Source organism: Porites lutea, chromosome 11 (assembly GCF_958299795.1).
Source record: "Porites lutea chromosome 11, jaPorLute2.1, whole genome shotgun sequence".
NCBI classification, from domain to species: Eukaryota; Metazoa; Cnidaria; class Anthozoa; order Scleractinia; family Poritidae; genus Porites; species Porites lutea.
The window spans coordinates 23025865-23053752 of NC_133211.1; the positions used below are offsets into that span (position 1 = coordinate 23025865).

A 27888-nucleotide genomic window follows, 5' to 3' on the forward strand; every position below is an offset into this window, starting at 1 on the left:
AGCGAGACCGCGCTTCGAGGGTCTCAAAAAATACCTGAAACATGTAAATCACGGGTTGTCGGCTGTCACATTTATCAACAAGCGCTATTTTCTTTTGTTAGAGATTACTGCGACTCAGTAACGGATTTGTTTTACTTATCATGCATTGAAGATTTAAGAGGCAGTCTCAGTAAAAACCGCCCACCCAATTTCGGGTGAAAAATAATTTTACCTGAAACTCTGGCAAGTGAAAGGCCTTATCAAGACTATAACTAAAATAGGTTTGCTTCAAGAGAACATTGCCCCCGCAGGGATTTCGCCCAGAAGGCGAAATCCCGAGGAGGCACTCTAGTAACTCGCGCGTATATCAATGAAAGTACTTACAGTTGAAATATACAGTCAGTATGCCAGAAAAAATCTCGATTTGCTTGAACAGGGGCCGCGAGGAATCGGTAGGTAATGATGACGTTTCTTTTGTTTGCGCCCGCAAGTACGAAATGGTTAGGATGACGTAAAGACAGAAAATCCCGGAAGGACCCGCTCAGGTAGATTTTGTGACATTTATTGTGCAGTCATACTTCGGTACTCTTTTGCGTTACGTGTTATAAGTATTAGTGACTTTCTGTGGGGAGCAGTTGTTTTGAAAGTTATGGACCAAAAGACACTCGTTAAGCGCAGCTGAAGTTATAAGGTGCGTATAACTGTGTATATATATAAACACTTATTAGAGAGTTTGCCAGCGGCACGAGTTCACAAATCTTTGATTGGAAACCTTGCCAGACACTCTTTCCCTCTCTTTGACCGGAATAAGACTCACGGCCCCAAACAAGCAAGACGAGTGAACAACGGTTAGCTTATCACTAGCAGAACGATGGACGATTACAGAAATTCGCCGACAATCACATTCTGTGCTGACTTATTCCCTGCTCCCAGATGTCCTCCTGCTATAATAAAGTTTAAAATAAGACTAGAATGCGCGAGCGGGAATTGAACAAACGTCCTTTTAATTTCTACGGCTTACTTTCCGGTAAATAAAATAAACTGTATGGAAAAAGTGAAAGAGAAATAGCGAAAAATTCAACTTCTAATTAAAATCCTTTCTTATGGTTTAGAATAAACTATTCTCGAAATTGAGAATGTTTTGATCAAAGCTGTGTAAATCGAACCTTGCGTTTCCTGTATTTGTCTCACCTATTGTATGGAATTCGAATATGTGTGAAAATCTTCATTATGAATCGGTATATTTCAAAGAGCTACACAACGAGCAAGAATACTATTGACCGACAATATACAGAGCGGGGGCAGCTGTAGTGTCAACTATTACTAGTAATAGGACAGAGAGGGAGTCTAAGGGCGTTGGCCGGAATATCTTAATTTCAAAAAAGTTATTTCTAGAACTATGCGGACCACGCGGAAACAGTTTCCGGTAAAACTGGTTGACTTCCGGAAGACTCGCTTTCACTATTCAGCGCGCCAAAGCGAGGCGGAGTCAACAAATGAAAAAAATGGTGGCTTATGTGGAGAGACGACGTGGACGGACTTTGAGTTGATAAATTGTCCTACTTCAACGAAGAACCTACCGAAGTACCGAAAGACAAATACGATGTGCAAGAAAAACAAAGATGCATTTTTTCAATTTTTTAAGCATTTCTGATTTCCTCTGCCGGTTCGCTTCTTGCTTCTAAAAAGTCTAAAAATATTTACGGTGGGAAAAATACTTGGCTTCGGTTTCTGACTGAATTCAGATTTGCCGATTTTCGGATGATCTGGATTTCCGCATTTCCGGTTTTCCGTATGTCCGAGTTTCTTCATTTCCGGTTTACGTATCAATCTGCATTCTACCTGGAAGGTTTTTGCTTGAGATAGATCCGTAACGCTAGAGCTAAAAATATCGCAGAAGATCGCTGCGTTGATCCAAACGATCATAACTTTTAAAATACTAAAATCGTATAGGGGTTTTGCATATTCTCAATAACCGGATGACCTATCTTTTTGTCTATTTGGTCTAGAGCTTTCAGCTAGGTACCAAACGTTAGAAATAAGCTTCTCAAACTCATTAATAATTCATAAAGAAAATTCAAAGGAAATTAATGTTTAATGAGTGTATGGATATCAGATGAAAAACTGCTCATTTTTGCATCCTTAATTTCTTCTTCAAAAATGATTTTGTTTGAGAAGAAATATCAAACATTCGACACAGTGTTTCATCACCAGATGAAACACCTCGAAGTTCGTCAAAAATACTCCGCTGCGCGTCGTATTTTCAACTCTCTTCTCGATGTTTCATGTAATATATCAAACATGAGATGCAGTGTTTCATCACCAGATGAAACACCGAGAAGAGAGTTGAAAATACGACGCGCAGCGGAGTATTTTTGACGAACTTCGAGGTGTTTCATCTGGTGATGAAACACTGTGTCCAATGTTTGATATTTCTTCTCAAACAAAATCATTTTTGAAGGAGAAATTAAGGATGCAAATACTAAGCAGTGTTTCATCCGATTTCCAAACACTCATTAAACATTAATTTCCTTTGTATTTTCTTAATGAATTATTAATGAGTTTGAGAACTAGTGATGAAACACTGCATCTCATGTTTGATATATTACTTTTAAACCAGGGTCATTTTTGGCCTTTCGCTCCAAGGCAATTACTTGGGTCATATTTTGCTTGATTTCGTCTTTTCAGCTAAATTTAGCGAATAACTTACTTTCATGTAAAACTACTGAAACAAGGTATTTACCTATAAATAGATATAAAATTCATTGGCAGATGGGGCAAATTACAGGGTCGTAATAATATGGTATATGGGCTCAGGGCTCAAAGCCAAAAAGATGACTGGGATCAGGTATCAGAGGAAAGGGCAGAGGGCTCAGAAGAATGGGATCAGGGATCACAAGGCTTTTGAGCCTGAATCAGGGATCAGATTTATTACACGGTCTAAAAATCTCTTATCACAACATTTTTCCGCATAATAAGGTTTCTGTCCATAGAAATTCCTGGCCGAGGTACATTACCTATTCTTGCTTCCGTCTGGCGGCAGTTCCTTTCATACGAAGTCCTGGTTGTTTGACGAAAACACTTTATTATCATATTCTTAATTTATTTAATTGTTGAGGGCACCGTACTATGAATCTCAAATCACTTTTCTCGCTTTGTAACTCAGCTCCTCAACGTGCTGTCAACGTCAGAGGGCAGAGAAAGCGATTAGTACATATCTTTTTTTTTTTTGCGAGAAATGGGGAAGAAGAAAAAGGACAAAAAGAAATCCTGTGACAGAGAAAGGTACGTAACTTCTTCCTTGACTGATTTACTCCTGGCAAGGGTTCAAGCATAGAGTTTTTCAGCCGATTAAACATAACAATACAGGACAATAGACGAACCGATTCATTGAAAGCGAATTTTACTGTATAGGTCCCGATTGCCTGATGCCTCATTGCCTCAAGCAAGTCACAAGGCGACTATAAATCGAGGTTCGTATGACCAGAAACTTAACCCTTAAAAGTAGTTAAATAATTAGAATAGATGTCAAAAGTAGAATACAAGTACAATGAATTCGCGCGCTTTGTTGCAGAATAAATGCCTTCTCGCAATTCCAGACATGCCCGTCCCTCCGGGCATTTGTCATCTTGTCGCTCCCCGTGGTGGGGAATTTATCAGAAAACTTCTGCCCAGGGGTGGGCCATTTGTCAATTCTTCTAGAAGCGGTTTACATTGTTCCTTTTTTTCAATATTTCACTTTAAAATATGCCTAGTTAGATACTTCAGGACTATAAAGAATATTTTTAATAATATGCTTTCAAATTACGATAAGGGTGGTTTTCGCTCCATCACCACCCTACACCACAGTTATTTTGCATTTTTTGCCTTTGTCTAATGAAATTGCTTCCCGCCATCGTGATTAGTTCCTACATGGAAGAAAGACAATCAATGCATCGTTTGAAGAGTTTAAAAGAACGTTTTGGCTATATGGCTGCTAACCGGTCAAGGTTTTCAAAACACGTAATGACCGGCAGTTCTATATTCTCAGTAAATTTCACAAATCGAAAAAATCTAGCTAAACCAAGCCATCCCGCAGAGAGGAAGGGGAGGTTTCCTTCTTGGGCAGGGGCTGAAAAAAAAAATACAGCTGATTTGAATTTCGACAATAAAAGGTAATTTTGTTGCGACTGGTCCGGCCAGGACCCTGCCAGATCGCAATGACAAGTCTTAGCTTGACTTCATCTTATGATAATGTATGAAGGGAGTTACAGTGGTTACGCAATTCAGCCTAAGATCCATTGAAACAACGAACAAATAACAAATCACAGTGGAATAGATCAGAGGCAAGTCTTTTTTTTCGTTTCCTTGAGCAAAAGTGTAGATTTAACGTTTTTATAGCGTTCTCAGAACTCAGTATTGTATTCTTCTTACAAAAAGTATTATTTTTAAGGGTTGCCTGTAACACGACGCCGACGTGTTTGCCAATGAGGTCACGAGTCACCTAATGGCACGTACATTTTCACGAGGAAAGGGTAATTAACATGACGCGATCTCAGTGTCAATTCCAAGCGTGCCCATCTCCCCAGGGAACTGGTAGCACATTTTTTAGCCTGTGAAAACATCCGTTTCTCCTCGCTCCGTTTGTGAGCAACTCTCTAATATTGTAATGTATTAGGTTAGGTGCGCTTAATAGAACGGGGTCGCTCATGAGGATGGAGGCGCTTCTTGGAATTGGGGCGCCTAATCATTACGGTAATGATGACACTATTTCTTAAAGGCCAGGTCTGAAAGCGGGTGTGAATAACGACATTTTTTGGTCTTAAATAGGGTCAGAATTTGGATATCCGGGCGGCACACCCCCATCATGAATTCCCTAGAGTACCGCACAGGGCTTTTTCTCCATAAAAACAACAACAACAACAATAAATCTAATCTAATTCGTATACATGACATACGGTGATTACGCAATCTTCATGCCGTATGTTGGTGTAGAGGCGAAGCTCTGAAGGTCAGAAAACGTACTTTACGACTGTGTGCAGGAGTTGTGTGTTGCCCGCCGCCATGTTTAAACCAAGTTTAGGAAGGAGGGAGAAATTTGCTTAAAGAGTAAGGAGGAGGGAGATTTACTCTCCTGTACCTCCCCCCTCCCTAGGCCTAACTCTATTCTATAAGTAACGAAGGTGAAGAAACTCACTGTAAACAAGATCATTTTTTGCTAGCTGTTTAATTTTAATCTATAGCCTGAGTATGTGATAGTCCATTTTATAGTTTTTCGTCACTCACATAATAAAAATAAAACGTTACAAAAGGTCAGTGTTAACTAAAATATAAGTTAATGTGACAAGCTATAGGAAGGCATTAGCCTAAAGAAGCTGTGAGTTCTGTGCTTTATAATACTGAAAAAGCTGGTAATTGTTTCTGTTGTAACATGTTAGTCTCAAAAGAAGTGGATTCAAATAAGTCAGAACGAAAAAATCTCGCCAAATTCAGAAGGCTTGAAATTTGCGATCAAAAGAAAAAACTAAATAATCTTGGTGAAGGGGCATACTAAATGATCGATGGAGGGTTGAAAGGTTGGCAACAGCCCGGCCCGTAGCCAGGTAATTTCTTTTTTAGGGAGGCTTCCGTCAAGGTGGCTGTCAACTTGTTGCACAAACACAGGGCTCGCGTATTTAAGAATTTCTTAGCTTTTTGAGGTGAGATTTTACTTTCCAGTAGAAAGGACCATTAAATTACCAATCAGTGCGACAGACTAACATTTTTTAGCAGCCCGGTTTTCAAAAAAAACCAGATATATTTATACAAATAGAAAAAAAAAATAATAATAATAATAATTATAATAATAAAAACTCAGAACCCTGATGTGAACCGTAAATGAACTGCGATAACAAGTAACCAGGAAAACGTTTCAAGCACTAGTGGACGCACCACCCTCTTCTCCGCCAGCATTCGCCTCCTCCTTAGGTTCTACAAGAAACAATAGGACAGCAATAATAATAATAATAATAATAATAATAATAATAATAATAGTAATAATAACGATAATGATAATAGTAGTAAGTTAACAATTAATGAATGAGGCTGAGTATCTGAGTATTTTATGAAGAGTTATGGAGATCTCCATAATTCTTCATATGATACGAAAGCCGAATTCAATAATTGTTTTATTATTCATTCAAAATAACTCCTAGTTTAAAAAAATAGGTAAAACATGCTTACCTCCATCGATGTTAAGTTCATCTTCGATAGTGCACGTTTAGGGTTGTTCAGCTCCACAAATATTCTCCAAATAGCAGATGTCGCCCTTCGAGTTGTCTTCTTGCAGTTCTTGCCATGTTTTTAGCTATAATTTCGCCTAGTTCTTACTCTTGAAACGAGTGAAATGTCCGCCATTTTTGTTTTCACAACCAAAACAATTCAACCTCGTCCCCAGTTCTTGTCGGTTAACGGTGCATTAACCTGCAAGAGCGCTGCACTTTTGACGTCATTAACCTGAGATGAGGCCCAATTTGAGCGGTTCTCATACATTCTCCCTAACGGCTACCGCTGAAATTGGGCCTGATAAAAACTCATTCACGTTTGTGCTCGTTACGGCCAGATTTTGGCCGTAACGCTGATTGGCTGTTAGAACAATGCCACAAGATCTGATTGGCTGTCGGAAACGCCGGAAGTTGGAAGCGCTTATTCCTCGCGTTGTTGTTTTCATGAATGATCCGTCGTCGGCGGAGAGAAGGATCGATTTTGCTGTCTTTTTTTATTGTTTTATGGTCTTATGGTAGGATAATATGCCTTAATGTGTGCCATGGAAATTCAGAAAATTCATATGGTTGTTCATATCTTCTCAGGATTTGCTTTATTTACGGAAAGTGGGTGTATCGTGTATCGCCGACTGTGAAGTATTAGACGAAAAATATCGCATCGCTGTTCACGGAATTTTCAGTGTTCACACACTGGTTGTTTGCCTTCGCGTTTTGTAAAAAATAAACCAAGAAAACTGGTGTCCTCGCTCGTTGGCTGTTTGCTTTTGTTTATAAAGATTTATGTACTGAAAATCGGGGAAAATTGCCGAGGAAAATATTAAGACAACGGAAGAATAGAGATTTCAGTATTTTAAATTCCAGAGCGCCTACGTCTTTTAGAAAACTTTTTACCTTCTACGTCAACAGAAATAACCTTCGAGATCTCCTTTAATCTCGCAAGAAGTTAAATGTGATTGTGCTGACTGTTTTATTTTTAGCTGAAAAAATTAAGAGATAAAAGCTGTTTTTTAAGTCAACCAGTCTACATTTTTCCCACGCATGAAAAATTTGCATACTAGAAAAACAAGCAACGGAAGTAATTTTGGTTGGCTGATTCGGCAAATGTCAATCAATCAAAAAAGTGGGCGGCAGACGTTTCGTAGAAGGTTTGTATCAGGCTCTCTTTTCGTTTCGCCATGCCCGCCGGAATGTTATTTCCAAAGCGAAACGAAAAGAGAGCCTGATCTCAGGTTAGACGTCATCGGTTCATAAAACGCAAAATTCTTCCAAATTTGGTCATCAGTAGCTAGTTATGGTGAATTATGCGTGTGCTTTTAGCCAATCAGAATCGGGGAAATATTTTGAATGAATAATAATAATAGTAATTATAAAGAGTAAATAGGGTTAATATCTTATACCTATAACAAGTGATATTTAGTAGATGCACTGAAAGCCAGCTCGTGTACCCTCCCTCTCTCTCTCTCTCTTTCGCTTCATACAAAAGCCATTTTCTCTTTCAATTCTTATATTTATTTGTCTATTGGCTCGCTTAATTTGACTCAATCCTTCCAATTTGCGTCAAAAATAGAAATCATTGGCCATTACAGATTTAGCAATTTCGCATCCACTGATTTTGTGGCCGTTGTTGAATCCTCTTAAACACTGTCTAAACGGCTTAACTCTTCCGACCCAAAGTAATGGCTGTAAAGGACAGAAATAGTAAACAATAAAATGTTAGTAGTACTCACCCTCTTTAAAGACAGTCAAGTCCATAAACGGCAGATCATCGCAGTCGACTACAGGATTATTGGCGCCGGGTGCGTTTCTATGTACGAAAACCTTCGCATGAATGCGACGCACATCATCGGTATTATCACAGATAACTTTGGCAAGACTCGAGTGTCGTATTTGGTCAAGTTGTTCGATGGTAAACCCGGTCTGGTGATCATCTCTCTCATACCAAAAGCGATCGCCATGACGGAAATCTTTGAATTGCCGACCTACAAGGCATGTAAAGGTGAAACCAAGCGCACTTCCTAGTAGGTTTTCCTCGCTCATGCCGCCAGCAAAAAGATCAATGTCTTGCACCTTTTTGTAAATGCCAGCAGATTTAAGCCTGTTTACTTGAGCACTAGGAATAGTATCAAGGATATCATCAAACCGAACGGCTGGATTTCCCCCGCAAGCTTCTCGGAACTTGACGTAGCCTGGTAAGCCATGATCTCTTCCGCGTATCATGTTGATTGCGGTTAGATCGCCAACAATACCATTAGGAGGTTCTCCTTCAATTATCAGGCGTTCTCTTACTGCGCGAACGAAACGCCTAAAAGGAGAAGAAATAAAACAAAAAAAATAACATAAAATGAATCATGAAACGCGATACGTCTGTATTAAGACCCACAAAAATGGATAAAGACTCGATTTTTTCATACTGGCCACTTTGAGGTTGCGCTAGAGACTGAGTCGAGATGGTTTCAAAGTGCATTGTGGGAATTCTTTGGGGGACGCATTTTCAACATGGTGGCAAATTCGTCCCCCAAAGCAGTCCCACAATGCACTTTGACAACCATCTCGACCCGCTCTCCCAGCTAACCTCAAAGTGGCGAATACAGAAATATATAGATAGCTTGATACTTTTATCTTCTGGCACGTGCGCCCGTGTGCATTTTCACTTGTTATTGTCTATTGTGAAATTGACCCGGTTCAACGATAAATTTTCTCTTCGTCAGATTCTTTGTTCCAGTTTGTAGAAAAAAAAAGAAAAGAATACACGAATATTGTCAGCAATTCTCTTGATTTGCATACTCTTGAATACTAAAGAATGCGGAATTCCGTCAGTTGTAGGTCATTTAATTGTTGTCGTTACAGGATAAGGGGAAAAACCTCAAAGATATTAATTTTTACCACAACGCAAATGAAATGAAAAAAAAAAGTGATTTCGAAACCGCTGATTTTTTTTTCTAAGAAAGAAGATGTAACGGTGGATGATGTCCGCGATATTTGATATGTGGAGAGGAGCAACAATATTTTGGCAGTTGATAATTTTCTGTCCTATTTCATCCGCGTTGTTGTAAAAAAAAATTGAAATCTTTGATGTTTTTCCTCTTATCCTGCAACGACAACAATTATATGACCTACTGCTGACCGAATTCCGCATTCTTTAATTTTCAGTGTTTGCTAATCAAGGGAATTGCAGACAATATTATTGCGTTCTTCTTTTGAAAAATTGGAACAAACGGGCGCACGTGCAAAAAGGCAAACGTATCTATCTATCTATATATCTCTTTAGTATATACTAAAACAGTGGATAGTGTTTTTCGCGCGCTCTGATTGGCTACTCAATCAGTGACTATCCTGCACTGTTCACTGATTCACCTCCAGTTTCTGCGAGCGAGCGACGCCAAACTCGTGTAAGTTGCGAGCAAGATGCCTTCCCGTTTTGCTGCCGTAAACAAACAAAGAAATTTCGCAACTAATCAATTAAGCTGTTTCCGAAATACACGAAGAAGGTGACGAAGTTCGGATTGGAAGTTTTAACAGGTAAAGCTTTGTCTTCTTGACACGAATTTATCGATACTGAACCGGTGAAAAAGTTTTTTGTTTACAAATACAAATTAAGTTTAAGTCTTGCGTTACTTTATTTAGTTGAGTTGTTCGTAAATAAGCTTAAAACTAAATTTAATAATATTTTTTTATACAAGGATTTTAAATACAAAAAGAATTCACAACTCCTTTTGAAGGAATTTCCCCGCAAGAGCTAAACAATGCCTTCAAAAGTTTTAATTGTCGGCAAGAAAAAGCGACGGCCGCGGCCGCCCGGTCATCACGCGCCAAAATTGTAATCGTTGGCAGCAGTATTTGAGTTAAAAATCATCATTTTTGTGCTCAATTACCTCACTGTTTTAGTATATACTAAAACCTCAGTGTCGGTGGCTAGTCCAAGACTAGCCACCTCCACTTCGGTGAATAATTGTTATTTATATGAACACGTTGTTACAGGCGTATGTATGATCAAGGTTATATATCTGCATGTTTTATCAGAGTGATGATACAGCCGCGTTTGCACATTCCTGATATGCCAGTCAAACGAGGTAAAAAGCTCCTCTCTCTCCAACAAGTTTCTTAATTTCCTTACTTATTACGCCTAAGTATAACCCTTAAGAACATGAATGATGATATTATACCTTTAGTTACGATATTTATCATGATTAACGTGAAAGTATGAAAAAAAAAAAACAAACAATCAAACAAACAAACAACAGCAAGAACAACGATTCTTTGAATGTGTCAAAAAATGTCCATGTTAAGGGTACAAAAATAAAAAATGACTGAGGCCCGAAAAAGAATCAACTATTACTGCTAGTGGTCTAGTATAAGCAATTTTATTGCGAAAAATAATATGCAACGTCATATATGGATTTGACGCCACAAGAACACGCAACCTAACTGATCGTGAGAGAAGCATTCAGCAAAAAGAAGCTATAAGGTACTGGATTTATAACATATAATCCAACATTGGCGAATTGCATATTTTGGGAAATCATTGTATAGTTAATTGTTCTGCCAGAAGAAAATATATCATACAGGGCTAGTGATAGCCTCGATTACAAGGCATTTCGTGCCACTGGTAGAGAAATTTCAAATTTCATAATGGTGTCTAATGTGTTTACTTCAGCGTTTAATACTTACAAGGTCCTCTAAAACCGCAGATAAATTCCGCTGTGGCGAACATGCGAACGCACCCAATAATCCCTGATCAGTGCTAGTTTATTTTCATCATTTATTACGATTAATTGCCTTCAGCTTACCGATCAACATTTTGAGCAAAAAATCTTATTAGCCCCAGCAAAATTCCGCCATATGCGTTGTCTCCCGCCTGGTAAAATCGATCTGGGTTAAAGAAGTCTCTGGTTTCCAATCTATTAGGTTCATCAAATCCTGCACTGCCAAAGTTGGTGTCCAAAAGAACGAAAGTATCGCGGATCAAAGAATGGCCCATTCTAAGAGCAGCTGTGGAGAAGGCGTTGGTACACTGTGCATCAACTGACACATTGTATCCTTTGAAGAATTCCCCTTTAGGCTCCAATAAAAGCCCTAGATTCTTTCTCTGAAAAAGAATTATGGACAGGAATAATGTGGAAGGTCAGTTTCGGTTGTTTTTCATTAACGGCTACAAGTAAGGTTTAAACGGACACAGGCAGCTGATGCACATGCGCATTTCAAAACATTTCTTAGCTGATTTGTATATCACAAGACACACGCGTGAAACAGAAAGTGAGAAGCGCATCCGGAACACACTACACAAAACTTGTAGCGTTGAACTTGTTACAAGCCCAAATCGTAATAATAGACCCTATGCCATATCAGAGCACTCATATATATATATATATATATATATATATATATATATATATATATATATATATATATATATATATATATATATATATATATATATATATATATATATATATATATTATTGGGAATATAGATTTGTCCAGGGAAAGCCAAACTTGGACGAGTACTTCTGAATTCGATCATCAGTAGAGGTGAAAAATGTCACGGAGTCTGCATGAATTATTGTCGAAGGTTCAAGGTCAAGAAAGCTTGATTTTCCAAACGCCTGTAGCCTTTTCCATCGATTTTCCATAGCTCAGTGTGCATTGTCGGTTAAGATGTTATATGGTTGCAGTGACTGTCACTTGTTTTTTAGTTTCCCTTGCAACTTCAATACCAAGGTACAAATACAAGTGAGAAAAACAAAAGGCATGATATTTTGTCAATTATTGATTTATTTCCTCTGTTGGTACGCCTCTCACTGCTAAAATATTTTAGTTTAGGAAATACATGTGTATCCAGCATATCACACTGAATGTTTGGTTTTCAAGCTAAATCAACCTCTTGCACATGAAAGAGTTGTATGCAGCTTAGCCATTCAACAAAACCCAACTCACAAAAAAAGTTGAGTACATACATACAATTTTCCGAAGTCAATCAAACATTGAGTTCGGTTATCAAACAAAGTGGAACTCACGTGAGGAAAATTCGAATGGAACAACATTGAACGTTTAAATTCCAAACTCTTGATGACATGTGTGTTAATTACTGATCCAGTGTGAAAGTAGCAAAGTGATGAAAGGTCTTGCTTCTTTTAATATTTCCATTTCAGAGTTAATTCTAAAATATATATTCTCTGTGAAAATGTCAGTACATTTGTTTACCAAGGAAAAGGTCTTTAAATCTGCAAGTTGAAATCATCTTGATTTTACTCTTTGCTCCTTAATTGGCCTGAATAGTAAGCATTTTCCTTCTGAATCTAGCGCTTGTCAGATTTCCCTGGCTTTTTTGCTTTCCCAAGGGTGACTCAGTTTTTACATTTGATTTTTTTTCAATATAATTTGGTTTGTTTTGATTTTGCTCAGGCATCAAGCTCAAAAAAGCTGTGTTTGATATTGTTTGATAGCTTGTATTCAGAAACGTTTGATGGCAAGTTTGTTTTGTGTAATACATTGTACACCGGGGGGAGGGGGGTGGTTATAAACTGTACATGACTGCAATTCCCTGCTGCCCACCAGGGTGATTGCTTTACAAGTTGTGAGAACATCATTAATTTTCTTGGTCCCACACCTAGTTACTTTCCCCTGCCTCTCCTGGTATTGACCCTGTTCATGTAGTTGATAATGTGCCACCTGCAGGAGGTTAAACTTTCTCTTTTGTGCCCTGGCAAAATAGGCTTTTTGTTACTGGTATCAGGAATTATGCATCAGTCAATTCCCGGGCGTGGGGACTCTTGAGCTGTCAAATCCCCCAGGGTGGGGACAAAAAAGGGGGCAAATGCCCCGTCATCTGTCAAAACTGCAACAGTTTTCATTGATCGCACAGTCGAATAATCTTGTTTTAAGCATTTAAATGTGTGATTTTTCGTTTCAATTAACGTCTTCCTTTGTAATAGCGCTAGGATTCTAATGAAGACTTCACGCCGCGATGACATGCACCAGTTTAGGGTTTCATTATTGATATAAAATTATTGACATTAAAATTAATAGAACGCTGTAACGTTTTATGTTATGAATAGTTTTATAAATATGAAAGGATGTTCTTGAAATAATATCAACAGAAATTTGATTCAATAACCAAAACACATTGATTCACATCGATAGCTCCGGTTTTCTCTATGTAATTCTGGCTTGATATGCAATGAAGAAATACATGCATATGCTAAAATCGAGAACATACCTTTACAACCCTCTTCAATTTATTCCTGGAAGGGGGGGTGGTTGGGTGCAGCTGGAATGAACTGATGCATTACAGACAGCCTCTGTTTGCATAACATCCTGACTATATTACTATGAAACACAACTGTATATATGTACATGTGTGATTTATATATTATTAATTTAGTATGTATAGTTTTCTTACTGCAAAAAGGTTTTTCCTCCCCTTGATTGCTTGAGGAATAGCCTCTGTCAAATTTTACTTAAAAGCACTTTGTTTTGTTTTTCATACAACAGTCAGATCACCTTGGTATGCAGTTTTGGTGCAGAAGGTTCTCTCAAAGCAAGCAAGATCATGGAACTTAATTGGCCTCACAAAACAGAGCTTGGCCAATATCCAGTGATTGAGCACTAAGTAATGACTTGAGAATAGAAGTGACTTAAAACACCAGTATCCTCGTGACATACACAGCGTGCAAAGAAAGCAGTGTCCAATAGCCCAGGGCTAGTGGATTTTGCTATCGGGCTAGTGAATTCTGTTCTTAACTTGCCCGACAGGCAAGTGATGTTTTTTGAGAAATTCCAATAATAGAAGAACTGTGAAATAAATTCTGCTCATCAAAAAGTTTTTGGGGCTAGTTGAAATGACACCTGGGCTAGTAAAATAAAAATGCTAGCTTCAGCTTGCCCAGATGGCAAGCTGTGAAAATGATTCTCTTTGCACCCTGCATACATGTCGCCCCTTAAAACAATTTGAAAACCTGTCAAGGTCTTGAAATAATAATTATTACCTTCATCAATGTGTGATAATGAAATAGAGTTTATGTTCAAGTTTATAAGATCCATTTAAAAGTATCTGTTGATTTTGTGAGAGGTTGTAAAAAAAATAGTATACATGAAACACATAACAATTTTAGCAGACTTGAATTATGTAAAACTTAAGCCATACTTTTTTGTTGGTGTATTTTTGCATTTGAATCTTTGCACTGGTCATAGAGAATTGTAAGTAGTTTAGAACACCATGTCAGAACCTGACACAATATAATAATTTTATTGTTATCCTGAATGGTTTAAGGCTAGGATTCATTTGAAATAAGAAAGTGGATAATGATCAAACAGGAACTGATGTTTTGACAATGACCATGAAATTGATGATCACCTTGTTGATAAAACGTCAGTTGCTGTCAACAACAGTCCTACTCAGGACATTCTCCAGACACATCATATTCCACTTTGCTGAAATATTATGGGCTACAAAACTATCACTAGCCATAAGCTGCACTTGAATTCAAGATTACATTAGTGTCTGTTAAATTTGTTAGTATGTTGAAAAAAGGATAGGTTTTCAATTTGTGAAGTATACAATTAATTTACCTCAAAAAACAGTACTTGTATTATGTCAAAGTTTAGCCATTCATTTTTTGTTGATGTAATTTGTGCATTTGAATCTTTTGCACTTATTTTATACCCTCTAAGCACGCTACAGTTATGTTCACTTTGCAACTTCTGCGTATGAGATAAGACCATAAATAAGCATTGTTTGATACGAGTCTATGTGCAGGAAATGGAATAAAATTTTAAATGTAACAGATGGATTTCAGTTTTATGGTGGTATATATTTGTCTTACTTATAAAAAGAATAAGTCTTCATTGCATGTAAGTTAACCAGGAAAAATACTCAAAGGTTAATTTCATGTAAGAATAAAGAAAAATTCCCATTGGAAGACCTGGTTTCAGCAAATATGAAACTTTTTGGACGTATTTACGCAGTAACGGAAACAGACGGAAACACAGAAAAACAAGTCAGGTTGCCGGACCGTATCTTTCACGTTTCCGCCAGTAGAACGAACGAAATAACAGGTTTCCGGTACGGAATATCGCGTTTCCGCAACATAAACACACGTTAACGATTGCGGAAATACGTGATTCCTGAAACGGAAATCTGTCGGAAACGTGTAAAAAAGTGTTCCGGTTCCGTTGAAAACGCAGCGACGGAAACATGAGAAACCGTAATGTATCCGCTAACGGAAACACGCGTTTGCCGCTGTGTTTCCGCAACGGAGTCACGTGTTTCCACCATGTTTAAGTTTACGGATACTTGATTTTTCGTCCTGTGTATATAACGGTTATTTGCTCGCCAGTGTTATTGATTCATTTCTTTAGTTATTTTGGTAACCGAAGGCAATTTCTCCCACCCGGCGCCTACCCGTTTCCCACCTCTTCTGTTCATGTTCCTTTGGATACTGTTTTTAACCAAATATGATAAAAAAATGTCATAGGATGAGTAAAAGTTTGCTCAAAACGAGGTTTTTTGTAAAAGATCGAGGATCGAATGAAACTCTAGGCAAGATTGAAGTGGATTTCTAGATGTCTCCGACGGGTACATTTGATTTCGGGTTGAGGTAAACGCTTTTCAAACTGGCAAAAGTAGTGTCAAGGTCAGCGCGGTCCCATTGCTGACTGCACCCCCTTTAAGAGCAGAAAAGGTTTACTCCACCAGAGTCATGTCTAACTGAGAATACTTGACTATGCCCCTCTTTAACCTCAATAAGCTTAAAACATTAAAGAAAGACGGTTACACTTTATAATTAATTGGATAACAGAACCTCCTTATTACTTGAACACTGACTTGAAGTGAGTGTGCAAGTAAATTATGCTGACGATGATTGGAGGTGCAGCCCGGGAATAGCGCAATAATTCTCTGTTACCTCCAACCAAAGTGACCTGGGTTCGAGTTCCATTTAAGTCACCAGCATGGCCAAAAAAACTTGAAATGTGGCGAAGTCTCCTAACGGAACTAAAAGAGGATACGAGACTAAATCCTAAAACCCGCCACTAGAAATCGGCCGTGCTTCGGTTCGGTCACTGAGCAGCGGAAAGATATGTTCAACGATATGTTCAAGATACTATGTTCAACGCAATTTGCCTAGGATCTGTTCAGCCAATGGGATCCTGTGAGACGGCTTGATTGTATGAGGTGGGAAACAGCAAGGAGGAATGCGTTTGAGGATCTCACGTGTCGAGACTTGCAAATGATATAATTCAGTATGCTGAATATCATGATATAACTATGCAGCTCAACTGACTAAAATGCACGGGCAACTTTTCTTAAACAAACAGATTTTCCATAAAACGTTCGGAAATTAACTTGAATAAACTTGACTTCCAGAATATTAAAATTGTTGTCTTGCACAAATTTTCCTACCTTAAAAAGTCATTATGTATATTTACCTTAATCGAATTTTGACACGGAACGATACTATATCTGGCAAATCGTTTCTGCTCAGATTGTCAAGTTTTTTTTTCCTGTTTGAATTTTTTATGCAAGAGGCAAGAAAGGAATTCGTAGTAAGAAGGGATTCGTGCATGAAACTAATAAAAACTAAACAACAAACAAATTAAAAAAAGCAGACTAAAAAAAAGGGGAAGTCAGTTATTGTAAAATGTTTGTTTGAGTCTCGTGAGGGCCGAGACAATATTGGAATATGGATCCCAAGTACTGGATTTCAGTCTTGTTGTATATTCCTGCTTCTACATGATAAGAAAAAATTTCTCGGATTCCGCAAACCGGATTCCCTCACACGGTCCAAATTTGTTATGGCCGGAGGTTTTTGTCGTTGTTCCGAATGCTTGTCTTCGTTTCTTCCGACAAAGTCGTCTCCTTAGTGACTTGCGAGAATAAGCTACCGTTGTTGGACCAATTTAGATTATGTTTTTGCTTATTTATTTCAGTATTTACTGTTTTATTTATTTCTTTACCCCCTCCCTTCCCTAAAATGTAAGCTATCGCGAATAAATGCTTTCATAAATTAGCAATTATCTCTTACGCATCCAAGTTCTTACCAGGTCTTCACTTGGGAAAATAACTGCAAGCCACTCATTATAGGTGATGTGTTGAATCTCAGCTCCAACAATCTTACGCGCCTCTTGATATAGCCTTTCGTCACCCCAATGAGGATTTAACAAGTGCAGAAAATTCGCTATACGATTGTGCTCACGTACCCAAATTGTATGCATCGCCATCAAAGCTGTAAAAAAGGGAAAAAAAAGTGGAACATTTTCTTTTATGCAATATATTAAGTTATTGGATAAAAATGAGTTTGAGACACGACTTCTTTGAGTTCTAAACTCAAAATAATTACTCCGGAAGATAATTATCCCATAGGTACAATACTACATACTGTAGTCAAAAAAATTTCTGATAGCTTTAATGGCGTTTGCCATAAAACTTTGTCTTAATTGCTCAAATTTGCTTTTAAATCAAAGATCTCTTGATTAATTTTAAATATCCATGGATCCAAAACGAACATCACTTTTTACAAAACTTATTCTTGCTGAATTTATATGTGACTGAATCATATTTTGAATTACGGATAAACATATAAAAGTGAACAAACCCCGCGAATTTCGTGTTACACGAAATTACTGATACAGTAGTTTTGAAAGGCTTTTCCGACTGATTGGGTATCCGTTCGCGAAAAAATTGTCATCCGTTCGAACGGCTCTAGCTATCCGTACGAAAAAGAAATGTCATTCCTTCAACTACACAGGCTATCCGTTCGCACAAAATTGTTATCCGTTCGAAAGGCTTGCGGACGGGCTATCCGTTCGAAGAAAATTGTCATCTATTCGAACGGATCGAGCTATCCCATCAAAACTATTGTCAGCCGCGTTAATGTTCCAAACCACTTTCACCCGAGCCGTTTGCGTCGGACCTGTCAAAAAATGCAAGCTTAAGTAAATCCTATAAGCGTTGTTTACCATCACCTCATGAATTTTCACGGTACATTTTCTGCTTAATAGCCCTCTATACTTTCATAACATTCGATCGTTACAAGTTTTATCCACGACTTATTCAACCAATTTCCCGAACAAGTTATTATGTTTTGAATTTTTAAACGCTTTTAGTAGCCGTGCATGGGAATACGATCAATAAACTTTGCCTACTCAAAATACCAATTAAAAGCTATTGCCAACGGCAATTTCTGACAATCATAAAATGGACGTGTATATGTTGTCACTTTCCCTTGGCATCTAATGGAGCCGTACGCGTTTCTTTCAGGTAAACTTGAGAAATATCAATGGACTCATCCACGTCCATGAGAAATCATTTACTGACTTGCAGGCGAACTATGTAACCATTTGGCAGATGAGGAAACACACAACGCCGACGCGACCACAGCTGACTAGCTCTGACTATTTTGTGTTTTCAGTTGAGAGAAGGCCTAGCAAAGTGTTGACCAATCAGAGCACGCCATTTATAAAAGCGCGATTTCAAAACAAAAACTAACGACCGCGTTGCATCAAGTTTGGCAATGGGCCTTTAACTAGTTAAAACTGAAAACAGTGGAAATAAACTAAATGGAAACTTATTGATTATAACCTATTTAACAAGGAAACATTTAAAAACTAGTAATAACCAACATGGCGTGACTAACATCCCTATGACAGCGCCTTTTTACTCCTGGCCTTCAAAAGCGCAAGTAAGACCTGGCTCATTTTCCCCCCAAATACGATCGGTTAGTCCTATATCAGTTGTAAGATATATTTTTTGTTCCTATCCTGACTAACTCCAAGGTTTAAACTTTATGTTTGTTTTTGTGTATTTTTGTTGTTATTAATAAGTTTTTGGTCGGCTCTAATGTTCGCTTCGTTTGAACTTGAATAATCAAATATAAATAAAAATTAGATAAATAAATAAACTAATCAATTACCGTGATTTTCGTTCACTCGAATATCGCCAGCAAGAAAGCAAGGACTTGCTTCAGTATCTGTTGATCTGCAGAAAGCTTCCTCATCAGCTTCCGGAAGAATCGGTTCGCCATCGGAATTTATATATGGTCTCACATCCAACAATCCCAGCTTTGTTGTTTTATCTCGAAGCCTCTTTGCCAAAGCTTCATCTGAGCCGTACACTTGTGAAGCATCAATGTAGGCTGTTATCTCGTTTATCTAACACAAAGGATAGTGTCGAGGACTTATAAAATAGAAACATCTAATAGCATTTTCTAAGGATCAGTATCACGGCTGATTACAAAAGACCAGGCCTCAGTTGTTCAATAGGTGGATAACGCTATCCACGGGATTCCCTATTTGTCAGAAACCTCTTCCACTCCCCCCATCCCCCACTGATTGGGTTAATTTCGCCCTTAGACCACACCAATTTCCTACCGACCCCCCCCCCCCCCCTTCCCCTGAAGGGCTGAATTTTGCCCTATGACGACACCCACACTGGCCAGTGATGTCTGGACATACGTCTGCGGGGAAACTTTCTAGTAAGTCAGGTTGCAGGTTGTAGGTGCAGCTTGCTCGCTGGGAACACATGCATCAGTCTTGCTGGGAGTGAAGAACAGATAAATGTTTCCCAGCAATCTCCCAAAATGCTTAAAATGGCTTCAGAAGACTTTTTTCATGCTTTGTTGTTGTTTTTACGTCTTTTTCTCAAAATGTACCGTTTGGTGGCCCTGCCTATCCGTTAGATAGTGATTTATCTGGTGGATAGCTCTATCTAACGTTTGAGCAACCAAGGCCAGGATTATTCATTGCTCGAAGAAAAGACAATAACACGACCTACAATTGACCTACAGCTATGACAGATCAGTTAATCACAGCTAATTTTGTTTAAGTTCAAATCTCAAATTTTCAAAGAGCTACAACTCCTCCACAAGAGAGAATGAGAGAAGGGAGTGAATCCCTTTGCCTCATGATAATCATATGAAGTCTGTTTTTAGCTCACGCTATGACGCGAAGGTAATTGTTTGTCTGTTGTTCCCATGACCGCACGGTTTACTTCTACGTGGATCATCAAGGTATCGCAGCTCGCATATTTACTTGGACGACATCGTCGTTTTAAACACCTTGTTTATCAACCGATGTAGACTAAGAGCACATGCCAAAAACTTCGCCATTTTTTGAAAAGGAGTAGCGCGCTGTGCCTGGCTATTGATAAGTAAAGATGAGCAAAACAAGCGGGCAAGCAGCGAAAAAGCCGAGAGATCAAAAACAGCAAGAAGTGAGAAGGGGGTGAGCCTGTGAGCATCTTTCTAAATTCCTTAATTAATCCACCTCCCCGTCCACTTCTGAAAACCGTTTCCCATGTCAAAACGTCAAATTTCAAAATTAGCAGTGTAGTAGGGTTCCACACGCTCGCCATGTTTGTTTGACTCTGCACCCACACGCAGCCAGGTGATTGACGTAATTGTTGTGTCTCCAACTCCTAACACGTTAACGTTGTCACGTCGAAATTTAACCATTATGCTAATCTGTTCGGTGTGGTTTCAGCAGCAACACCTAGGACAAAAGCCTAATGTTTTGAAGAATTTGATCCGGTACAATAGACCAATTCTTGATACGCAATGCTAAAATAGATGATGCCAGGAGCTCTTCGGCGATGACGTCTTAGGGCCTGTTTACATGGAGGCGAGGGATCCCAGAAAGTTGAGATTAACATGTGGCGGGTCACCCCACCTAACAAGTAAACGTGATCAACTTAAAATGAGAAATTACATGGACAAGAGGGTAACCCACCTAAACGGGTTACCTCATCTATCTGGAGCCCCGCACCTCCATGTTAACAGGCCCTTATTTCAGCAGAGAGGAAAGAGCATCAAACTGAAGGTGATTATTTCTTTCGCGCCCTCGTCATATGAAAACACTCTCTTTTGACCTGGCCCAGTGAAAGAATTCTTCACAGTTTTCACATGATGTCACCAAAACTCAAACTAAAAAAATATCAGTTATTCTGAGCGTTTACTTTCATGTGGTATTACAGCAGCTAAACATTTTTATTTATACAGATGATCGGTTCGAAAGGCTTATTCGTTGTGCGTTTAGAGGACGCTTGAATTTCAAAGCTTTTGACGCGGAATTTACATGGCGGCCGGAACAGCTCTTATGTAGGTTGAAAATGTTACCGGTTTTTTTTCCTAGATTTTTCTTATTTAGTTAAACTTCCCTTAATCCTCAATCGGTGAATTCACGCTTTTGAGGCAAAATTCAAAAACAGATATTTCTGTCGGTTTCCGGCCTCTTCAAAGGGACACCAGCATGGCGTCTCCATACAAGGCTTTATAAGGTTGGGTAAAACATTTTTCGAATACCTCACCATGAAATGTCGTACAGCCCTGATTTTTTTAGCGAGGCTTTTTGCATATTGATCTTCTTCTACTTCCTAGATTCTGGACTTTCTGTATAATGGTTTCGATTTTTAATTTTGATGGCGTGACTGTGAAAACAAAGAATACTTGTCTGCACTGAGGTCGAATATTCGCCTGATTAAAAGTGCATTTTTTTCTAGGTTTCAGCTTTCCGATTACTTATACATTGTACTCACTATCTGTTTTCTCATTGGCTAGGAGCCTACAGGTAATTTTGGAATTCTGTACTGCAACCTACAGATTGGTTAGTTATCTGCTAGCAGATTAGTGACTAATCTGTAGGTTGCGCGCAATGCATGATTTCCAAGAGCAATGTCAAACTGTGTTCCGTGCGATGGTGCGTTTGTCGCCGATTTTAAGTCATTGATCAGCTACTGGCTACGCATACTGTTTTTACCGACAGCTCCCTTATAGCCTACCTGTTCACCGTTTCTTCTGAAGGACCTTCTGAGAGGAATACAATTTGCGCTGGTGTTAAACTCTAATCTCTCGTTATTATTCAGTTCATCCAGTGAGATTACAATGCATCCGTTCTCAGAGTTAATGCACGGTGCTGTATTATCTCCGCACTCTATATTTGGTGTCAGCTCTGTCAGAGTGACGTCATGATCTATGAATTGACCCCAGGTCATTGTTACGTGAGTAAAATTTGGTCGGATACCAAATTCATCACCATTGAAGCCTTGAAATATCCTCCTGCTTACTCGCCTTGTATTTGGAAGGGGATGGCCTGTTACTGATAAGTTTCGAGGTTGCTCTTCAGGAGCGTACTCACTTGGAAGAACACGCCGCAGCGGAGTGAAAGCAGCTCCTTGGTTTATCCGACACAGATTGTTGCATGTTCCATCAATTGTGCGATATTTATGCTGGAAACATCGCAGCCGGTCCTTGAGGGCGTCGCAGCCATCTGTTAGCTTAAATGCGTCCAACGTTTGTTCAGCGGACATAGCGGAGGACGCTGCTTGGCGCAATTCAAAAGTGGCAATAATCAGAATAATACCCAAAAGAAATCTGAAAACGAAATACAGTATAGGTGTTTACAGGAACGAATCCAGGCTTTACTATGGTATAAAGATGGTCCAAACTTTTTTAGGACACAGTGCGAGCCAGCGAAACATGTCAGGAATAGGAAAAATTACGAAAAAAATCAAAATACAGTAATACAGAAACGCTGTGGCTATGTGGCCAGTAATCGCCGTCAAGGTTTTCAAAACACTTTAATGAACGGCAGTCCCATATTCTCAGTAAATTTCACGAATCGAAAAAATCCAGCTAAACCAAACTATTATATTTCGATTAAGAAAAGTCAAGCGATCCTGAACTGCTTTATCTCTGAGCAAAAATAGCCTTTGGTTTACGCTGGGCTCAGAAAGCGAAACCATGTTTTGTGACACTTAGAACTTTTTTCAGCTTGACTGCCGGTCAAGGTGTTGAAAACACTAAATGACATGTGAAATTTACCGAGAATATACAAGACTGCCGGTCATTTAGTCAGGGGCACCCAACGAAGGTTTCCTCCTAAATACACTGAAAACTCCTTTTAGGTTACCCAGTGTACTTTTAGATCTTTAGAAATGCATTCTATTTCGACGCTATAAAATTTGTAGCTGTTCGGTTAATCCTAGGGTCACTAGAGTCTTTTCGAAATTACAAAGGCTTCAGTATTATTTTCCGGAAAATTTTAGATGCAATTTAACGTTTTACGAAAGTGAGATTCTTCTTAATTCTCTCTCTCTCTAACATTTTGGAATCCGAAAATTTTAGGTTTCCTTTTTCTACGAAAATTACCCCAATGGGGAGTAAAACGTGAGAAATTAAACTTCAGAAAATCGTGGAAAGTTATTAGATAAGCTTCAAAAATTGTAGCTGAATGGAACGGTCATCTAGAAATTTTTAGTCGTCTTCAAGCAAAAGAAAATTCTAGGCAATATTTGCATCTCCGAACAGATCATTCACAGAAAACAGTCGTTGGGTGCCCTGTTTAGTGTTTTCAACACCTTGACCGGTTACCGGGCATATAGCCACAGCGATACAGAAAACATTAACTGAATGCTAACTGTTACGAATAAGTGTTTAACCTTAGCCAGCGCTTAACCTTAAATGAAATTTGACCAAGACTGCTTAATTCTGCAAATATTATTTTAGCTACAGCAACTAACTTACATCAGTACCCATAGGAAACTAAGCAGGAAACATTTTTCATTTAAGGCTTCATTTAAGGCTTCATTCTTCCCATGGCTCGCACGAGTCGCATGGCTTGCTGACGCATGGCTCGCTGGCACGCAGATTTTCCAGACCCATAAAATCAGCGAACACTTATAAAACTGTTCAACAGTGATACCCCTCAGTCCGCTTTGAGGGGGTTACACATTACACTATACTGAAAACAGTGTATTGTGGGCCACAGTAATTTACCACCAGGTGAGTCTCCAGTTCCCCGCAAGGGACGGCTAGCTATGCGAGGAAGGTTGCTGCGCTAATTGATGTAAGGACAGAGCCACTTTCTTTATCTAACGGGACCGAAGTATCAGTGACGTGTCTTCAATGCTTTTGTAGCTGTTTTAAAAGATATAACCCGAGTGAAATTAAAGGACGTTTTTAGTATTATACGAAATATTTATAAAATTTTTTAATTCCCCGTATGAAGTGCAGGATATAAGCAATTAACACTTTGATACGGTCACTTGCCTTGTTCCTCATGAATTTAAGGCCTTAATAACAATAAACATTGCAACTGCTTCTTTTTCACATTGCAAACCTGTTTCTTGCTGAATTTGGCAAATTTGACTGTTTTACGTGGATAAAGGCCAATTTGAAACAAGTTTTGGTAACTTTATTTAACCCTTTTATGACTGCCGGCGAGTAGCAAAAAAACACGCATTTTTTCATCAATTCGTCTTCTTTTGACTGGTTTTCGGCTAGTTAGCATAAGAATGGCTAAAAATGAGTTTTGCAAGAAAAAAGGCATATTTTTCGACTAATCTGACGTAATTAAACAGTGTTTTTGTTATTCACGCAAGGGCAAAAGCCAAAATTTGGATGTGTTTTTTTGTTTTGTTATACGAATCTATTTCCATCTTTCTCTCTCGCTCTATTTTTTACCTTTGCCTTTTTTTTCTTTATTTGCGGTTTTGTTGCCCACTTTATCGTCTTTCTTTTCCATGGAATTGTGGCTGGCTAACTTTTTAGGAAAGGATGACAAGTTTAATTTTCAAAGAGTAGTGTGTAAACAGCGAAATTGACAGTGGATTTTTCCCCAAAATGTTACCTTTTTAGTGAGCGTCACTCTGTCAGGATTGGTCAGAATATCCAAAACGAGGTATCACTGGAAAGATCTATCTTTGGTGACGTTATTGCTTACCAATTTATTTACTAAAACTGAAACCTAAATGGGTCCAGAGAGGAATGTATACATCGTTCCATATGGGGACGAAAACGACCTAGCCGTGCGAAAAGGGCTAAATTCCATTTTTTACCAGCACTGGCCTATTTAGATTCCTGGGCTTCGGTAAACTTTCCATGCTTTTCCACGGTCAAGTATTTTATCACATCGAGAAAGAGTTATTAATATGTTATGATTTATATATTTCAATACTTTCAAATTCTTTCTTTTCCAATTCTTCAAGTAGACGGTTTAAGAAGCATCATAGTTTCGAGGAGACTCAAAGAAGCATTCTTTGAAGAAAACATGAACACGTCTACTACAGTCTCATGGCCGACATTTTGTTAAACTTAAAGGGGCTGTGTCACGGCAGTCCAGTTCATTTTGTTTAATTTTGCCAATTACTCGCCCTCAATCGCTAGGGAACTTAAAGTAAGCAAAGATATTACATGTAAATGACAAAGTCAGAGATTCGAGACAAACAAATATGTCTCCTGAGCATTATTTTTGAAGTTGCAAGCAGCACAGATAAACTTTGAAAACCTGTTAGGCTGAACAGTTTTCCAAAAACCCTATTTCCAATAAGTTTCAATCTTCTTCAGTTTTGCCCATCCGTGACATCTGTTGTATCTGTTGTGTTATTTTGACCTTCCTTTAAAGTTTTAGGCCGTTATTTTTATGTTTCTCTTGGATTTAACGGGCATTTTGTAATACCTAATTTTGTTGAATTTCGTGACACAGCTCCTTTAATCATGCAAAATTGCGCTGGAAATTCATGCTATTTATTCTTGCTATCACGAAAAAAAAACCAAACAAACAAACAAACAAAACGAATCAAAAACGGAAAAAAATGACCTCTTGCAGTGTTTTGATAAAACTGAAAAATTACGTAAATGTAGTTACCTTGAGAAACACATCCTATTTTCCACGTTTTGCAGCATCGACCTCTATATTTGCCTGCACAAAAACTGAAAAAAAGAATGGTGCTTTGATTACTACTCACTCGACGAACTCTGTAAGAGATTTTACGATCGTTTGATCTTAAAAAAATATAAATTGATCAAAAATAAACTTACGAATTGCTTTAATTTTTATAAATGATAATAAATTGCTGTTAATATTATTATTATTAATCATTGAATTAAAAAAAAAGACTTGTCTCGAGTGGATTTTCATGTCATCAATTTTGTGATATTCTGATATTTCAAGAATTATTAAAATATAGCGTGTGCCCATGAAAAAGGAACATCTTGCACATTGAACAAGTCATGAAATATGCTCCCGTCCTAAATGAAAATCGGATTACTTATCGCATGATGCTCAGGTTAGTCTTTCATTTTGTAGTTTTGTACAGATTAGTTACAAAATACCTGTTTCGTGAATTCGATCGAAGACTTGATGCTCGAAAACTTGCCAACAGCCTTATTACTGGATCAGTAACGTACTGCTTTCTACAATTCCATCAGACGGCTAGTACGTAATGTTGCAAGCTCCTTTTATGCTACATTCGGAGTCATTACCTCAAACAATGTGCTCCGAATTGATTGCTTAATAGCAAAAGCCGATATAACAACTGATAAAGACACTTCTCGACACACATTGTTCTCACTAAGTGAACCTCAAAGCGGTCCCTGCAGGGCGAGAGGCAATATCCTAGTCCAATATTTAATTAGGTTGTTTAGCCACAAACGTAACAATACCGACGACGGGTGTTTAAAGCGGGGTTGAAGAAAATAAAAATATAGCCGACAACAGATATAGCAGATGACGTATTGAGTTCTTTTATGTGGAAAGGAGAAATGAGTTATGTCATCTTGTCTGATCGACAATCCAGATTGCAGCAAGTACTTGTACTAAATGGTCCTCGTTTCATACCGGAGGTTTATCTTTTCAAGTTTAAGTTTACTTTGCTAGATGATCTAAATTGTGGCATTAAGTTTGTTTGTTTGTTCTGTTTTCTGTTTTTCCGTTTCCTTTTTTAGACTTTTTCCCTTTCTTTTATAAACCACGTATACAGATGATCGCCGCTCACGATACATTTCAGTAAATAAATGACAATATCTACCAGGCGATATAGAAAGCACATTTAATAAAAAAGGGGTTACCAAGGTAAAAAAAATCTAAATATAATTGCTACTTTTCTCCCAGATAGTTAATGACCTAAAGAATCGTCTGACATAACCCAGTTTTACTTTTGATTACAGCTGTACCTAATTTATGATAAACAACAAGGAAACAGTCACAGAAAACCGCCGTACGGATAAACGAAACGTAACTTTCGTCGTGATGCCGATTCGAGAAAGGGCTAATATCTAAATCCCATTGATTAAGTTTGTTTGTTAGGTCTGCTTTACTTCTCTAATCACCAATGACGCTATTACAACAATTTAATATATGGGCTTACTGCATTTTTTTCCCGTTACCAGGTCTTTTAATATTAATATATCTTGTATATGTATACCTGGATGAAAAACCGGGTTAGCAAAAAAATCAACTCATTCTACTAGTTGGCAATTTAAAACAATGAATAAAAATCATTCCAAGACCGATTAAGCCTTTATCTGACGCCAGATAGTAGGTTTTAATTAGTGGTTCCTAGTAGAATTTCACTAAGTCAAAATTTAAAATGACGCAAATTTTGGAACATAGTATTCTAATCAGTAATCTGACTCCGTGAAGTTTGAAACCGGTGTCATAATTTTAGATTTGAAATTTTTAAATTGAGTTGAGTTTAAAAAACCAGTTAAACACTACTGTTTCCTTGGACCGATAAATGAGAGGATTTTGCATGGAATAGAGAGGGTCTGAATGAGGGGGGACTGCGGGGGGGGGGGGGGGGGGGGTGGGGGGTCCACATGTCGGCTGTCGGTAAATGTCGGTTAATGATTATCAAAACAAGTTAATTATTCATAATCGTTATTTGATTGACACAGTT

General features: G+C 38.3%; 1 protein-coding gene and 1 long non-coding RNA gene across 2 annotated transcripts; both read right to left on the bottom strand.

Moving 5' to 3' along the window:
* Positions 1-5185: 5185 nt before the first annotated feature.
* On the bottom strand, positions 5186-20668 carry LOC140953338 (peroxidasin homolog). The gene is made up of 6 exons (XM_073402827.1): positions 20591-20668; positions 19130-19367; positions 17259-17443; positions 11009-11307; positions 7949-8523; positions 5186-5928 (listed from the first exon to the last, which is right to left on the bottom strand). Exons 1-6 carry the CDS (start codon positions 20666-20668, stop codon positions 5870-5872), a joined length of 1434 nt encoding a protein of 477 aa, XP_073258928.1. The 3' UTR covers positions 5186-5869.
* A 1469-nt stretch (positions 20669-22137) lies between these two features.
* LOC140951514 (uncharacterized) lies at positions 22138-26423 on the bottom strand. Its single transcript, XR_012167299.1, has 3 exons — positions 26324-26423; positions 25857-25921; positions 22138-22582 (listed from the first exon to the last, which is right to left on the bottom strand). It is a non-coding gene; the product is annotated as an uncharacterized lncRNA (long non-coding RNA).
* Between the last annotated feature and the right edge of the window lie 1465 nt (positions 26424-27888).

What these genes read in the sequence shown, in the direction of transcription:
- LOC140953338 (XM_073402827.1), bottom strand. Translation starts at nt 20,668, where the DNA reads ATGGTTAAATTTCGACGTGACAACGTTAACGTGTTAGGAGTTGGAGAC. An exon ending in TTTTCCCAAGTGAAGACCTG is followed by an intron (nt 11,308 to 17,258) that starts GTAAGAACTTGG and finishes ATTCTTTTTCAG; the next exon opens with AGAAAGAATCTAGGGCTTTT. An exon ending in TTTGCTCAAAATGTTGATCG is followed by an intron (nt 8,524 to 11,008) that starts GTAAGCTGAAGG and finishes TTCTCCTTTTAG; the next exon opens with GCGTTTCGTTCGCGCAGTAA.